The 16,024-nt window shown below is 39.2% G+C and overlaps 1 protein-coding gene across 1 annotated transcript in view; it reads left to right on the top strand.

The window, feature by feature from the left end:
* The window catches only part of fgd6 (FYVE, RhoGEF and PH domain containing 6), a 34,755-nt gene extending 18,869 nt beyond the window's left edge, over nucleotides 1-15,886 (top strand). The window contains exons 8-21 of the mRNA XM_026923171.3: nucleotides 1,763-1,850; nucleotides 3,530-3,580; nucleotides 4,635-4,693; nucleotides 5,098-5,169; nucleotides 5,282-5,350; nucleotides 7,319-7,402; nucleotides 7,514-7,593; nucleotides 7,691-7,790; nucleotides 11,292-11,435; nucleotides 11,543-11,651; nucleotides 11,745-11,839; nucleotides 12,694-12,822; nucleotides 12,951-13,099; nucleotides 14,323-15,886. Coding sequence (XP_026778972.3) covers nucleotides 1,763-1,850; nucleotides 3,530-3,580; nucleotides 4,635-4,693; nucleotides 5,098-5,169; nucleotides 5,282-5,350; nucleotides 7,319-7,402; nucleotides 7,514-7,593; nucleotides 7,691-7,790; nucleotides 11,292-11,435; nucleotides 11,543-11,651; nucleotides 11,745-11,839; nucleotides 12,694-12,822; nucleotides 12,951-13,099; nucleotides 14,323-14,359 — 1,266 coding nt within the window. The 3' untranslated portion in view covers nucleotides 14,360-15,886. The remainder of the gene's footprint in view (nucleotides 1-1,762; nucleotides 1,851-3,529; nucleotides 3,581-4,634; nucleotides 4,694-5,097; nucleotides 5,170-5,281; nucleotides 5,351-7,318; nucleotides 7,403-7,513; nucleotides 7,594-7,690; nucleotides 7,791-11,291; nucleotides 11,436-11,542; nucleotides 11,652-11,744; nucleotides 11,840-12,693; nucleotides 12,823-12,950; nucleotides 13,100-14,322) is intronic.
* The last annotated feature ends 138 nt before the right edge of the window (nucleotides 15,887-16,024 follow it).

Here is a 16,024-nt window from a genome sequence, read left to right on the forward strand (position 1 = left end):
AGGGGTGTACGTTTGTGTGCGTTTCTGCTTGTGTTTAAGGAGTGATGTATTATTAGCAGTACTGTGTTTATTTTAAATTTATCTGCCCTTCATAGGATAAAATGAAGGAGACAATGAATTTTTGTTTATCAGTAAGACATCTTGCATGTTAGGTTTTACAGATGTTCATTCCTTCATTCATCTTCAGTAATTGCTTTATCCTGGTCAGGGCTGCAGTGGATCTGGAGTCCATCACACACAAACATTGGGTGTGAGGTGGTTTGTTCAATATCACATAACAAAAACATATGTAACCGTGGTTCTACAACTGGACTTCCATAGCAGTTTCCTGTGGAAGTATTCCCGTTAGTTAGTTTCCTTGCAAATTACTAATAGTGAAGTCATCACCTCGTGACCGTGACCTCACATGAGTTGCCTGTAAAAGGTCCCTGCTTCGTCACGTTTGTTCTCTAGCCATTCTCGTCATCCCGAGTGACCCAGGTGTCTTAGCGGTCCTCCACTGTTGCGTGTGTAACCTTCCCTTCTACTTCCTTTCATCCTGGACAGGGGTGGGTCCTAATACGTTCTAATAGTGCATCTGGCCAGACGATATGAGCCAGTACTCATAAATATGTCATAGTTCACTGAGACTGAGAATTACTCAGTGTTGATACTGCCACCTGTTGAGGAGGAGAATGACACTGTTGTCACTGTTGCTTAAAATTCAGTGTTACGAGGCCAGGAACATACTATCTACGCTGATGTAAATGGCACTGTCTAGGTCCTAAGATGGCTAGTTACTTATTGTCTCCTGAGTCGAACAGACAACTGTCCTTCCATGTTCAAATTTATGTGAGCATAAATTCCATACCTTAATTACATGTGTGCCTATAACTAGGGTTGCAAACCACTGAGGCTAACTCACCTCAGCTCAGGTCCTTGAACATGTAGAAAGGGCCAGCTCAAGCAAGATTAAGGTGGTGGTCACTTTTTTTTTTTTTTTTTTTTTTTTTTTTTAAATAGTTGACAGTATGGACTTATGACAAAATCTCCAAAACAAAAAATTCCAAAGAGAGAGAGAGACAGCACCTTCCAAGACATAATGCTGACACGCCACTCTTAAACAAAAAACCATCTTCCCACCCTTAATTAATCTTCTTGTCTTCCTCTCCTCTCCTGCTGGACAATGTGTAATGCCCCCAGGGGGCTCCAACCTGAACATCAGTATATATATCCCTAACCAGACGTTTCCTGTGCATAAAATATTCTGTCAATTTTGCTTTATGTTTTGGACTGTTGTTTTGTAACCCAGTACACCCACATTTCATTTTGCTCTTTTTGGATTGTTTTTGTAGATAAATTATAAAATAGCGGGACATTTTACTTCGTGCCTCTCAAAAAACATAACAATGTGAGATGCAAACTTTTGTACTCGACTGTACTTGTAATAATAATATAGTAATCATAAACTAGTGTAAATTTAGGATTTGTTTAATTATAAGCATATCACATTTCTGTCCATCTACTGCAGCCTATTTGAAATGAGAATGAACAGTCAGTCTGAAATAATGACTGGCTTAATGCAGCGTTCTCAACTTTATATGCTGCTGCACTAGCTTCAAAATCAGGCCTGTTAGAGCAAGAAAACATAAAAACATGCAAGGCATGCCCTCCCTGGAGCTGGAATCCAACACTACTCATCTACTGTAAGATTGATATCAGTTTAAAATGAAAAAAGTCTGAATGCTGCATGGTTTTCTCTCTCCTCTCTATGTGGTGGTAGACGAGTCCTCGTTGTGCCAGTCTGGCTTTAAAGCATTACCTACTGAAACCAGTGCAGCGGATTCCACAGTACCGACTCCTGCTGACAGGTACACAACACGCTGTTGCTCTTACTGTGAAAGCAGCAAGCAGATTACATCTCAAACACTTACTCTTAACTTTATAAACATTTTCTATAATTATGTTACATGTAGTTAGCTGGTTACAGAGTTAAGTAGTTTATTAAATAGGCTATATACAGTCGTGGGAAAAAGAAAGTACACCGTCCGTCAATTCAATGTTTTTACTTATCAGGACCCAAATAACAATTGTGTGGTATTCAAAAAATGTAGTCATTTTTCCCAAAAAATAAACCAACATTCAGAAACCAGGTAGGGAAAAAAATAAGTACACCCTTCCTACTTCCACAATCATTATAAGTGTAATTAGCAGCCAGGTGTTGCTAATGAAATGCACAAGATTACTTAATCATCAAGAAGTGTGACTACCTCTATACAGGCAGAACTTTTGGCAGTTTGGTGTTCTGGAGCACTCAAGAAAAGACTTCAGCCATGACCTCAGAGAAGCAATTGTTGCTGGGTTATATGGGTTATAAGGCCATTTTCAAACAATTTGAAATTCACCATTCTACAGTAAGAAGGAGTGTTTACAAGTGGAGAGCCTTCGACAGTTGACAATCTTCCCAGCAGTGGGTGTCCCAGCAAATTCAGTCCAAAGTCAATCCTTTTAATGCTCAGAGATATAAAGAAAAGCCCACAAGCTACATCGTGTGACCTACAGGCCTCTGTCAGCTCATTAAATGTTTATGTTCATGGCACAATCAGAATAAGACTGAACAAGTATGACTTTCATGGAATGGTGGCTAGGAAAAAGCCCCATATCTCTCTAAAAGAATATGGAGCAGACTTAGATTTGCAAAATTGCATCTGAACCACAAAAGTTCTGGAACAATATCTTTTGGACTGATGAGACCAAGGGGGAGATGTTTGGTCACCATGCACAGTGCCGTGTGTGGCAAAAACCAAACACAGCGTATCGCCACAAACACCCCTTACCCACTATCAAGCATGGTGGTGGAGGGGTGATGATTTGGGCTTGTTTTGTAGCCAGAGGACCTGGGAAACTTGGAGTCATTGAGGCAACAATGAACTCAACTTTTTAACAGAATATTCTTGAGACAAATGTGAGGCCATCTATCCAGCAGCTTAAGCTGGGCCAGAATTGGGTCATGTGACAGGACAGTGATCCCAAGCACACCAGCAAATCGACATCTGAATGGCTAAAGAAGAAAAAAATCAAGGTGTTGGACTGGCCAAGTCAAAGTCCAGACCTCAACCCCATTGAGATGCTGTGGCAGGATCTTAAGAGAGCTGTGCATAAACTAATGCCAATCAACTCATACATCAATGAACTGAAGCAATGTTGTAAAAAGGAGTGGGCCAGAACTTCTCCAATACGATGTGAGAGACTGATAAACTCCTACAGAAAGCATTTACATCAAGTTATTGTTGCTAAAGAAGATTCTACATGATACTGAATTATAGGGTTTGTTGTCACCTGAGGTTATTTGTTTGTTTATAGACGTTGGTGAGGACCACACAATTGTTATTTAGGCCCTGACAACTAAGAACATAGAATTGAAGGAAGGTGTACTTTCTTTTTCCCATGACTGTATATATCAAGATAGGATAACTAGCTCAATAAAACGAAATATGATAGCATGTTAAAAACTTTAGAAAAGCCACACAATTGTTTTTCTCCCTTTCAGATTATTTGAAAAATCTTCCTGAAGACTCATCTGACTACAAGGACACACAAAGTAACGACACAGCATACACACATAACTCCGTAACTTATATGTACACAAAATACACAGCAGATTTTAAATGAATACTCCACCCTCCAATATATCCAGTGAAATTAGTAGCTCATGTAAGGAATAAAGCTTGACAGGGCATGCTGTTAAAGGAAAATAATCCATGACAAGTTGGTGCAGTACACCAAGAGGTGAAGTGGAGGGCCGTTACCGCTGAATTGGAGCAGTTTCCTTTAACAGCACGCCAGTCGTACTTTACTGGTCTTAAACCACAGTGATTTGCCAAAAATTAACCATTTTTAAGTATGAACAACAGGTCATGATTTTTAACATTTATAATTACATTTAATGCTATGGAACATCCACAAGACAAGTTAGTTCCTGTTATTACTCATGGTATAGCAGCTATAAACAGACATTCTTTCTTTTTTTATTTCTTATTTAAAGTTAATAAGAAAAAAAAAAAAATGATTGTCATGTAAGAGGGAAAGCCTCTGTCTAAGACTTTCCCATGAAGGAAAACTTATCAACTGACATCGAAGACTCCTTCCATAAACATTAAATAAACATTTAATTACAGAAATCTTTTACTTAGGATTATACAATTTTAGAGAAAATAAACCAACACCATCAGACCAATCACATTCAAGAATTCCAATCAGATTTGAGACAGAATCACTGCAGGCGTGTTATTTTTCCATCTGGTTAGCTTTTCCTTGCCTGGTGTAGTCCATGAATTTACTGCAGCAGCCAACTTTGCATATAAATAAATGAAATATACAAAAAAATTACAATAAAAAATACAAGAAGAAAATACTTCTGTAGTTTTGTGGTTGTACTTCGTTAGGTATTTTTGAATGATTAAATTGTTTATGTAATGGCAGGTTGTGATAATGTGATTTCAGACACTTGCAAAGGCTTAAGAAAGCAAAAAAGAGGTGTTAATAACCTCCTCAATCTATTCTCGAGTAAAGATCCTCCTATGTATATGTAGTGCAGGTGTGAAATTCAATTCCAATAACTTTATCTGACAGTTTTTCTTTCTGTCTTTACTCAGCTGCCCTTGGGGTGGTGAAGGAAGTTGCGAATCACGCCAATGACATCATGAAACAAGGGGTAGGACATTACACACAAACACAGAGATTCCCTCTGACAGCGCTGTTAGTGATTTAGTTTAATCCTAAGGTTAAAAGGTTCCACCAGAAAAGATTTTGGGTGAGACAGATTTCCATTAATTCCGTTAGTCAGCCAAATTAGCCTTGTTATTTTGGAAAACTAAAGAAGGATCTCTTAACCAGAATGATTTAATGATGGGGTGTTGGTAGGAAATTTGTCAATTTCCAAAGCTCCTTTAATCTCATCCCCAGTGTTTTCTCAATATTACGACATATAACATGGCTTCACCTGAATGGTTTAGCAGAGTTACATGATACTTGGGGATTTAATTAAAGTTGAGAAATTAGTATTCAGCAGCTTGTCTTTTTTTTGTTATTGCTCAGACATTCCCTTTTCTCTTTCAGGACAACTTCCAGAAGTTAATGCAGGTTCAGTGCAGTTTGAACGGGCATCATGAAATTGTGCAGCCTGGAAGGGTACATGTTAAAACTGTCTCTCTCTCTCTTTCTCTCTCTCTCTCTCTTTCTCTCTCTGTGCCATTATTATTGTGAGCGAATGAGTGAATTTATGATGGATTTCCTCATGCAGGTGTTTCTGAAGGAGGGCACGCTGATGAAACTATCCAGGAAGGTCATGCAGCCCAGAATGTTCTTCCTGGTGAGAGAGAGAGACTTTACTTTTAGTCCCTTTGACTCTTTTACCTATAAATACAATTTATTTGTTTTTGATACTTTGACAATATTTTATATTTGCATGTTAATGTGCGTACTGTGGAGCATCAATATTAGTGAAATGGTTGGAAAAAAGATGAATTCCTTAGCCAGTCCCATGTTTCATTTACCCAGAAACCTAAATTCCTAGGTGAAGAAGTGGTACCTAACATAATCAGAATCACTTTATTTCACCTAGCACTTTTGCGTGTATAAGGAAATTGTCTTGGTACAAAGCGCAGACATATAGGGACAACATACAACACATACACAAGAGCATGGTTAGGGTTTTAGGGTTAATGCTTCCTTACTCTAGCCAGGTATAAGTCCTGTAAGGATAGTAGGCTGCAGCTGACAGTCCTCTACAGCTTAGCCTTGGCCTGAGCAGAAGCGACAGTGAACCAGACTGTTACAGATGATGTTAGGATCGATTCGATGATGGCTGCATAAAACTGTATAAAATGTTTTGTCGGAGTGTGTGCTTCTTTAGCTGTCGCAGGAAGAGAAGTCGCTGCTGGGCCTTCTTTGTAATAGAAGTGATGTCTTCCATTTAAGGTCCCACGACAGAAGAGTGCCCAAAAATCTGAATGACAACCGAGTGTGAAGTGTGATAGCATTTTCCTCCTAAAATCAGTGACCATCTCCTGTGTTCTGTGTGTGTTGAGGTCCTGGTTGTTTTGGCTGCACCAGGTTGTTAGGTGTGTCACCTCTAGTCGATAACTGGACTCGCCATTGTTGGACATGTATCGTTCAGAGTGGTGTGAACCTGCGAACTTGATGAACAGAATAATAATATAATAATGTATATACAGATATAGTTAGCTGGTTAAGTGCAGTAATACAGACTAAGGAAAATGAACAAGTTTATGAATTGCTGAAATGACGATGTAGCACATGAGCAAAAAAATCAGCAGGCTGTTGGCCAGCATTTCAGATATGAGCCGTGTTGTCTTTACACATCACAAGTGAAAATATTGCTTGTGTCTTCCTACCATCTTGGGTGTCTTGCACACGCAACTTAGTCAGTGAAGAGGTGTGTGTGTGTGTGTGTGTATGTGTGTATGTGTGTATGTGTGTGTGTGTGTGTGTGTGTGTGTGTGTGTGTGTATGTATGTATATATATATATATATATTATGTGTGTGTGTATGCTGGCAAAATTTTGGGGTCAGGGCAGTACAGTGCTACACAATAATAGCAGGTGCAGGAGAAATGTGTGCTTTGCAGTTTCTCTGTAACATTACAGGCTTGTCTTATTAACTTTAAGAGAGGAAAATGTGAGGCTGAAGGGAGGGAAAGGAATTATATTGTTTGACGGACAGTCCACAATATTAAACACAATTATAAATGGATAAAAATAGGTTTTATTCTCGGCTTAATAAAAAAAAAATAATTACTCATGGCCAAAATGCTGCAGTATAAAAGGAATAAAACACTTTGCATCAGGCCGCATTATACCACCTTGTCATTTTTAAAAAAAAATAAAAATAACCCTGTTTTGTTTAATTCTCTGAGGTAAGAGTCATCTAGGAGAATGAAGAGATGATAACATTGCTTAAAAATCAGAATCAAATCTTAGAGAATTAATCCTGAGTGGCTGAAGGATTCATGAGCAAGCCTGAAACCTGGTGTTTTGACTGAGCAATAAAATGAACTGTGACTTCACGCTTTTCACCCTGTCTCCGTTTTTACAGTTAACATGAGGAATGGTACCACTCGTGGAAAATCAAGACTTCTTTTAAGCATTACTGTAGACTCTCAGTATTAGAATATTATAATTTGCAGCTAAATGCTTAAAAAGTTGTCTCTTGGCATGACCAAAAATGTTGGTTATGATGTACATTATTTGATTAAGAAGTTAATAAAAAAAAAAAATTCCATAATGTTCTCTCTCTCTCTCTCTCTGTGTGTGTGCAGTTTAATGACATCCTGCTGTACACCACTCCTGTACAATCTGGCCAGTATAAAGTAAACAGCATGCTGTCTCTGGCTGGTATGAAGGTCAGCTATCCTGCATTTTACTCAAATACACTGATTACCCCCCCACACACACCCACACACACACACCCACAGACACACACACAGGACAATTAATGAGTGTGTGTCCTGCAGGTAAGCAAGCCCAGTCAGGAGGCTTATCAAAACGAACTGAACATTGAGAGTGTGGAACGTTCTTTCATCCTGTCTGCCAGGTAAGAAACACACACACACACACACACACACACACATAATGGAATGACATTAAACACATGCCCAAGCTGGTTTGACTTCTCTAATGTGTGTGTACAGCTCAGCCACAGAGAGAGACGAGTGGCTAGAAGCCATCGACACAGCAATAGACGATTACACAAGGAAAAAGATCTCATTTATCTCCAGCCGAAGCCAAGAGGTAGGGGTGTGTGTGTGTGTTATAATCTGTGAGTGTTATATGGTCAGACAGAGAGCAGGATATGGCATGCAGGTTAGATAATAGCATCCTGGCTGTAATGTGTAATTAAGCAATATAATGAGTCAGTTAGAGTGGAAATGTTTGCCTTTGAATGAATCAGACTGAAGCTAGAAAAGAAAGGGAAGAAAACGAAAGGACCAAATGTCCAGCTTAGAAAATGACACAGCCCACATAGCACATTGAGATGAAAGCTTGACGCAGTACTTTTCCAGTGAGGATTGGTATTGATTGATTGTGTTTTACAAAAAACAAGGCCCTAGCTTAGTTGGCATCATGAGCCAAGACGTCTTTTACAACAGCTTGCTGGTTGCTAATGGCTGCTATATGCGACCAAGTATATAATATTATTTATACGATTATTTTTTATATAGGATTTTTTTAACTTAATTTACAGCCAATGTTTTTAAAAAATAGGTGGTTCTTCCCGAAAACTGTTGCCACTATGTGTTTTGAAAGCACGCAGTTGTTTAGAATGCCTTTGTATGCTATAGCATAAAGGCGTATGTGAAAAATCTACAGGAATTACGTGAGGCAATCACGTCAACATGGGCCAGAATCTCAAATGAATGTTTCCAACATCTTGTGGAATCCGTGCCATGAAGAACTGAGGCTGTTTAGGGAGCAAACGGAGGCCCTACCCAGTATTAGCATAGTGTTCTCAGTAAAGTGCTTAGCGAGTGTATAATCAAAAAGGTGCTTGGTCTCCTTCTCTGACCATAACAATCCTTTAAGCAATATCAGAAAACTTGAAACAGGAAGTAACATGACACTTTGAACTAATCCCGAGGTTCAGGTTAAGCAAGCCCCAGACCAAAGTTTTCAAGAGGACAAGTGATCAGTTTTCTGGATCATATCCAAGCTCAAAAAACATACCAACTCCAACGATGGAAAAAACTCATCGGTGAAAACCACTTAGATTCTACTGTTTTCATAAAGTATCAGAAACCATATGAGCAAGTGTGTTTGATGCTAATTTGCTGTTTACCTGGTAGCTTTAAGCTTGTGAGCTACATCAGCACATAGTTGTAGTAACAGCAAATGTGGCTGATTCAGAAAAGTAATTTTGGTAAGGGGAAGGCAAAGTGTGAGTTTCGTTTTTGGCCAAACTATTCCTTTATATGCTTAATAGAGGAGTGTGTTTGTGTTTGCGTTTGTGTGTGTGTGTGTGTGTGTGTGTGTTATGTTGGATCAGTGACTACAGTATACGAGTGGTCATTGTGACAGGGATCCAAAAGTGAAGCTAATGTCTCTGATGCCCTCTGGTGGCTGGATGCAGTATAATTTTTAACCCTACCTATTCCCTTGTTAGTGAAGGAGACAGATGACAAACTTTCATTTTAAGTTACAGCTCCACAAATTATTTTCAGGTATAGTGTCTCTTTACAGGTTCAGCTGGCCTTGATTTCTCCCCCAATATTTTTCCTTATGATAAAAGTGTTATTCGCTAATATATAAAAGGGCATGTTTGATAAGGTGATTAACAGCTTTGGCAATGATAGTCATTCATGAGCCTCGTGAATGGACATACTCCACACTCCAACACGCACGTGAAGCTCTGCACAGTTCTGTAGCGAAGCCATGTCTTGTTCTACTCTAAACGGTTGTAAGAGACCCTCAGCTGGGATTTCTTTTCAGTCTTTCTGGCATGTTGCTCATTTTGATATCTAAGCTAGCTCAGTGTACTGATATTAGAACTAGCAAACCAACATGAGTAAAACAAGTGATGGCCTAAACCAAGGCAGCTAACACTACTAATTTATGATTTACTGTACGACCTTAGTGAACACTCGAAGTACTTTATTAACTGTAGCCAGTCACTCCGTTTTAAACAAACTCCACAGACAAAATGAGCAGCGCATAAAGGAGCACTTGACTATTCAGATGTGTAACTTACTGTAGGTGTCAGAGCTAGATGAAAATCATGGAGAGCAGCAATTTGTCCCCTCAAAAAAACAGTTTGCATTGAGTGTAAATGTTGACTGCTTTTTACCAGTGTATTTTTAGTTGGTACCTTACTTTAGCTACTTATACTTAAATCACTTTGATTTAATACTTACATCACTTTGATTTAAATGATGGACAGTGTTAGCTAGCTAAATGGTAGCTCAGTCATGACCCAAAGCTCTAAAATCTTTTCCTGATAACGGTAAAATCACTATACCTGCGAAATTATATCACTAAAGTTTAGCATTTTATATATTTTATTAATAACAGTGTGCTTGCCATGTTGAGTTGATGATGCAGCGTCTTAAGTTGCAATTTGCAACTTCACAATTGCATGCACGCCCACATCCCGTAATATGGGCAGGAGAGAGGCGGACCCACTTCTTACAAGATGGCGATTCAAGCCCAAAAAGGCTTCAAAAACACACAGTGGGACTGAATGATACCATGTTGTTCACTCATATATACAGTCATTGTGTTGGATTCATTTATGTTGCATAAATAATGTTTTGGTATGAGTCCTGGGCCACTCATAGGTGGTGTATGTTTTCACACTTTTTCTCCCAAGAAGAAAGAGAGCAAAAATGTGGACAAACTGGACTAGAGAGGTCTTAAGTGTTAGACTTGGTATTTGGAGTGGGAGTGTGAGGGTGTGTGGCTGCTGTATGTAGTTCTTTTCTGCCACTATCCTCTCATGGGACCCAGAATTCCTAGCCAAAGCCCTGGCTATAAATGAGAAATACGCTCAGATCCATGTACTTGTATCACTGTTGTATATTCTCACACACACACACACACACACACACACACACACACCTTGTATGTAAAAGCCAGATTTGCTATAGTATATTCTGGAAGGTCACTTTTTTGGTCATTTATTTCATTTTGCTGCAAGTTGTCAGCTCCCAAGACCTCTTAACACTAGTTTTACAGCTAAAGAATAGTTATAAAGAGACTTACGGCATTCATATGCCATCATGGCTTTACGTGCACGCACTCAGGGATTACTCCTAGCCTGATTGTCTAAAGCTGGTTTGATTAAGAAAGTTGTTGACAAGTTAACTCCAGTTGCATTTGTTAGGTTTTGTTAAGCAGGAATTTAGTCAGGAATCCATGCTATGTTCAGCCTGCTTCATGAGATAGGCCCCTGACTAATTTCTGTATTCCAGGCTTCTTTTTCACTTTTTCAGCCCAGAAATTAGCTCCACCACTTCTCAGCTCCAGCCTTTTTTTCTTAAAAAGGTAACTCGGGAGGCATGAGAGATTTAACCCAGGGGCTGGGGTCAGCCAGGGAGAGGGGAAGTCTTGTCATAGTAGTTTTTGTTTTCAATGCAATTGCAATTTTGCCTCAGACAAAAAAAAAAAACTGCTCCTTTAAGTCAAATCACTGAATATGAAAGGGGATGGCAGCAAACTGAGCCATTCGCACTAGAGATGCTATATTTTATATATATATATATGTATGTGTGAATGTGTGTGTGTTTCTATCATATGTAGTCTGAGGAAGTACCTGCTGATGGTTCTCCACTGGGTTCTAAAGCTCCTATCTGGATCCCAGACCTGCGCACCACCATGTGTATGATCTGTACCTGCGAGTTCACCCTCACCTGGAGACGCCACCACTGCCGGGCCTGCGGCAAGGTCAGGGGTCAGCTTGGGTCTGGAGCACAGATATGGAGATGTATTAATTATAATGCGGGTTTGAAATTCATTCATGAAAACAAAGTGCATGTGTGGTTTTTTTGCAGGTTGTGTGCCAGGCGTGTTCATCAAACAAATATTATCTGGAGTACCTGAAGAATCAGCTAGCGCGAGTGTGTGATCAGTGTTATGTCAAACTACAGCAGAAGGATAAAGGTTTCCGCTTTCTCTTCTGAGTTTAAAGCTTTCAGTGCTGAAAGTGAAGCTCGTGTCTCGTCTGACTGATCTTTGTGTCTGGTTCTCTCTCAGGTGAGCAGTCCGAGGTGGCTGTTTCACCCAGCGGCCGCAGCTCAGCGTTCTCCTTCTCTAGAAAACAAAAGAAGATTCCCTCAGCACTGAAAGAGGTTATCATTTAAGATTGTCCTAATTACATTACATTAACTACATTTACTACTATATTGTTATTGCAGCTTTATATCGTATAATTACAAAGATCTTGTGTTGACTAACACATGGTCTAAATATGTGGATCGGCTGAATGTTTAGCAGCACAACATATTCCTGACTTGTTATTCTCCCTTCACCATAATGGGTTTTATATTATATAGTTTTTTAGAGAGCTTTTAAAAAAAAAAAAATCAACATATTTGCTTAAAAAAATGTTAAACCTGTCTTCCAATTAATGTGGCACACCCAAGAAGTACTTTGAACTGGTGCCACACTACTGCTCAACCATTCAAAAACTAGCTATTATCACCCAAATAAGCTCTTGGGATGCTTTCACATGTAGCAAAACCCTGGTGTGTTTTTGAATGAATGAAAGAGTTTTACAAGTATGTTTTCAGCTGCACACACCCCTCAACCAACATGCTTTTGTGTGTTTGGTTCAGTTAATTATGGGTGAAAATAATACAGTATCAATTCCTCGCTGATTTGGACTCTCAAAGTTACTGATGGTTGTGAAAGCGCCATTAGTGGGATTCTGATCCAATAAATGGAGTGTGTGATATGGGTTGTGATTACCTACTCCTGCTCCCAGTCTGTAATTGTGAGCCATCGTTCATAATTTTTTGACATAATTGTAAATGGGGAACCAGAGCTATGGGTCTTTCTCTGTAACTGTAATGATACTATATGAGCCATGGCCATTTTGGCTTCATGGAAGGACTCAGCAATACTTCACGGGTCAGCAGGTTTAGGAAATGTCATGTAGATTCCCAACACAGCTGCAGTACCTTGACACCATTTTCTCTGGCAGGTTTCTGCTAACACTGAGAATTCCTCTATGAGTGGCTATCTACAAAGATCGAAAGGCTACAAGAAGCCGTGGAAGCGGCTGTGGTTCGTCATCAAGAACAAAGTCCTTTACACGTACGCTGCTAGTGAGGTATGCCACTCGTGTTTGTGCATCATTCTCTTTTTGTCAGGATTTGCTTATCAGACAACGTTTTGAATATGAGTGTTGCTTGTAGGGTCTGATTTGTCAGGTGCTCTTGTTTGTGTGTCTGCGCTCAGGATGTCGCAGCACTGGAGAGCCAGCCGCTGCTGGGCTTTTTCCTGAGGGAAGAGAAGTCTGGACCGGCAGAGAAGCTGCAGTTTAAACTCTATCACAAGAACATACTGTATTACATCTTCCGAGCGGATGATATCCCTACAGCTCAGAGGTACACACACCTACACACAGTGTCTCTACTTGCGACAAACAAAATATCATCATATGAATATTTATTGTTGTGTGGGACTTTTTTTTTTTAATGACGTAAAACGTTTAACGTATTAAACATTGTCTGAAGTTGGTCTGGAAAAAATGTTCATTTAGACACTGTTGAGAGGGGGTTTTCTTTTTTGAAAACTCTAACCAGTTTCTGCCATTTTTCTAACATTTTTCCGTTTAAAAAAAGCCAGTTGTATTGAATGGGAAGGGCCAGGAGAATATGAAAATAAAATTTGCTTCTGTTAGTGGGTCATTTCACTTTGTGCCTTTTACATCAAGGCGAGCCAAGAGACAAGACAAGGTCTGTTCTTTCTGGAAAAAAAATAGAGGAAATTATAATTCGGTTTCTCCCCATGATTGTGTGAGTTTCCTCCAGCATACCTGTCAACCCTCCCGTTTTTCCCGGGATTCTCCCGTATTTTACCATTCTATCCCGCTATCATCCCGTTTAAATATTTTCCCATATTCCTCCCATATTTTTAATCTTTCTATAAAAAAAAATCCCACTGGGTGTAATTGATGTTTGCTACATTCACCTCCGGTAAAGCAGGTGACAGTATACAGAACATTAGCTGTAACATCTACAGAACTCAGGGGGGTGTTGGATTTCCCTTATTTTCAAATCCCAATGTTGACAGGTATGTCCTCCAGGTTCTCCGTTTTCCTCGCACTGTCCGCACTTGGCTTTGCTAAATTGCCCCAGGTGTGTGTGTGCGTGCGAGTGTGTGCATGTACAGTGCCCTGACTCAACAAGTATTCCCATCTTGCTCCCAGTGTTCCAGGGATCTCCTGCAACCCTGCAATGGAGGAATGATGAATGAATGACAAAGACTGAAATGGTGCTGCATTCCACTGAGTCATAACTCATAAACCAAAAAAAAAAAAAAAAAAAAGCAAACACCCCCTCAATTCGCGATTCTTATTCGGGAACTCTATGCTGTCGAGTCCTGTTTGCACTGGTGTTCTCTCTATGTCTTGCGATCTTCATTTCTGCACTCCACTCCAGGCCACAGGAGAGTAAAAACATCTTGATTTTTTTGGACAGGGGTCCTGCAGAATCTCAGTAATGATACACAGCTTTATTTTTTCATAATCACAAAAATGCAAGCACACGAACATCTGGTCTTTTATTAACTTTTAACTTATATCTCTGTTTTTTTTTTTTCATTTCAGGTGGATTGAGGCGTTTCAGGAGGCCATGATTCTTTGACTAATGTGGATCCAAATAGTTTATTAGAACTCTTTTTTTTTTCTGGCCTGCAGCAGTAAAGTGAGGAACAGAGCCTGAGCTCAGAAGACTCAGAATTAAAGTGTTAAAACAAGTGTGGGGAAAAAAGGATGCGGAATAAGCAACCTAGCAAAGGATCGTATCTTCCAGCTGTCCTCCTTTGATTCCTTTCTCAACAGCAAAATCAAACAAGTGTTTGAGATCACTGAGGTTGTGCACAAGTGACTGGAAATACCAGGACTGTCAGAAAGCCAAGACCATTAACCTTGTGTTACTCAGCATGAGTTGGATTCTGCCTCACATTGAAATCCTACTGGATGTGTGTGTGTGTGTGTGTGCGCACACCAAATGAGTCAAATGGATATGTAGGTCAAAGGATTAAATGAGATTTTACATTAAAGATACCAGAAATTAGCCAGATCCTGTGACTTTAAACAAAGCTCTGCACACTGTCCAGACATTGGACATGTCATGAACATCCAGTGTGACGTTCTGGGAATGTGAGGAAGGCTGTAAGTGTGAAGTGTGTGTCAGAAAGATAAAAAAAAAAAAAAGGTCACGTTTGATCATGGGTCAAATGTGGACGTGCACAAGCAAGTGTGACTATTCAGTGCCTTTAGTTCTGTGTCGAAGAGTAAAAATGTTTGTGTGTGCAATGGTGCATCATGGGAGATGTAGGATACCACTGTAAAAGCCAGTAGTGTTTTTTTTTTTTTTTAATTATTATTATTATTTTTAGAAGCCTTAAACAGAAAGAAGCCACATTTTTATTTTATGTTTAGCCTTTTTAAACAACTTTTTATCTTTGCTTTGTATAGGACTGACAGTAAAAAAAAAAAAAATTTAAATACGATACTGGGAATAACTGGATGTATGTGTAAATATACTGTATATGGTAATATAATGCAGGTTTAATGCAGGTCTATTTATAACAATTCAAGATTGTTAATCTCCTCAAATGAATTTAATGATTTTGTAATTTAACATGTCAGGTTTTTAGCGAGCTAAGAACTGTGTAATGTCACTGCGTGATACCGAGCATAGCCTTCTGAGATGTCAGCAGCACACTCAGAGAAAACACTGTGCACCTTGTGCCATTTTGTCATTACAGTGAAATCATGTTAGTGATTTAACTCTCACTGTTCTACACTATTACCCAGGTTAGTTGGAAAAGTGTCATGTGAACAAAATCAGGATGATTTTTTGCAATCTGACATCTTATGATGTTCATTCTGGTGTTGTGACATTACAGTGGATTGATGTTTTTATTTGACAGGACAAAATGCACAAGCACACTGCACACTGAAGTTTTCTGATTAAACCTGCTGTGTAGTCACTCATCCCTAAGCTAACAGGTCAGGGTTGCTTTTTCTGTTTTCCTCACAACTGACTTTTGATTATGTTGTAACACTCAAGCAACCATTTGAAAACACTCCAGGGAACTATTGTGCTCAGTATGTCAGCTATAAATGTTAATTACCAGAGGTAATAAATCATTTTAAGCAGCAATGTTGTTGTTTGTTGTTGTTTATTGTGTGTGTGTGTGTGTGTGTGTGTGTTATGAAAGTAAAACTTTGTTTTAAAAAAACGAGATGAGAAAACCTGGTCAATCCTACAAACAGTGTTAAGTGAACTATTAAGTTATTG

This window comes from Pangasianodon hypophthalmus, chromosome 18, assembly GCF_027358585.1.
Source record: "Pangasianodon hypophthalmus isolate fPanHyp1 chromosome 18, fPanHyp1.pri, whole genome shotgun sequence".
In the NCBI taxonomy this organism is placed as follows: domain Eukaryota; kingdom Metazoa; phylum Chordata; class Actinopteri; order Siluriformes; family Pangasiidae; genus Pangasianodon; species Pangasianodon hypophthalmus.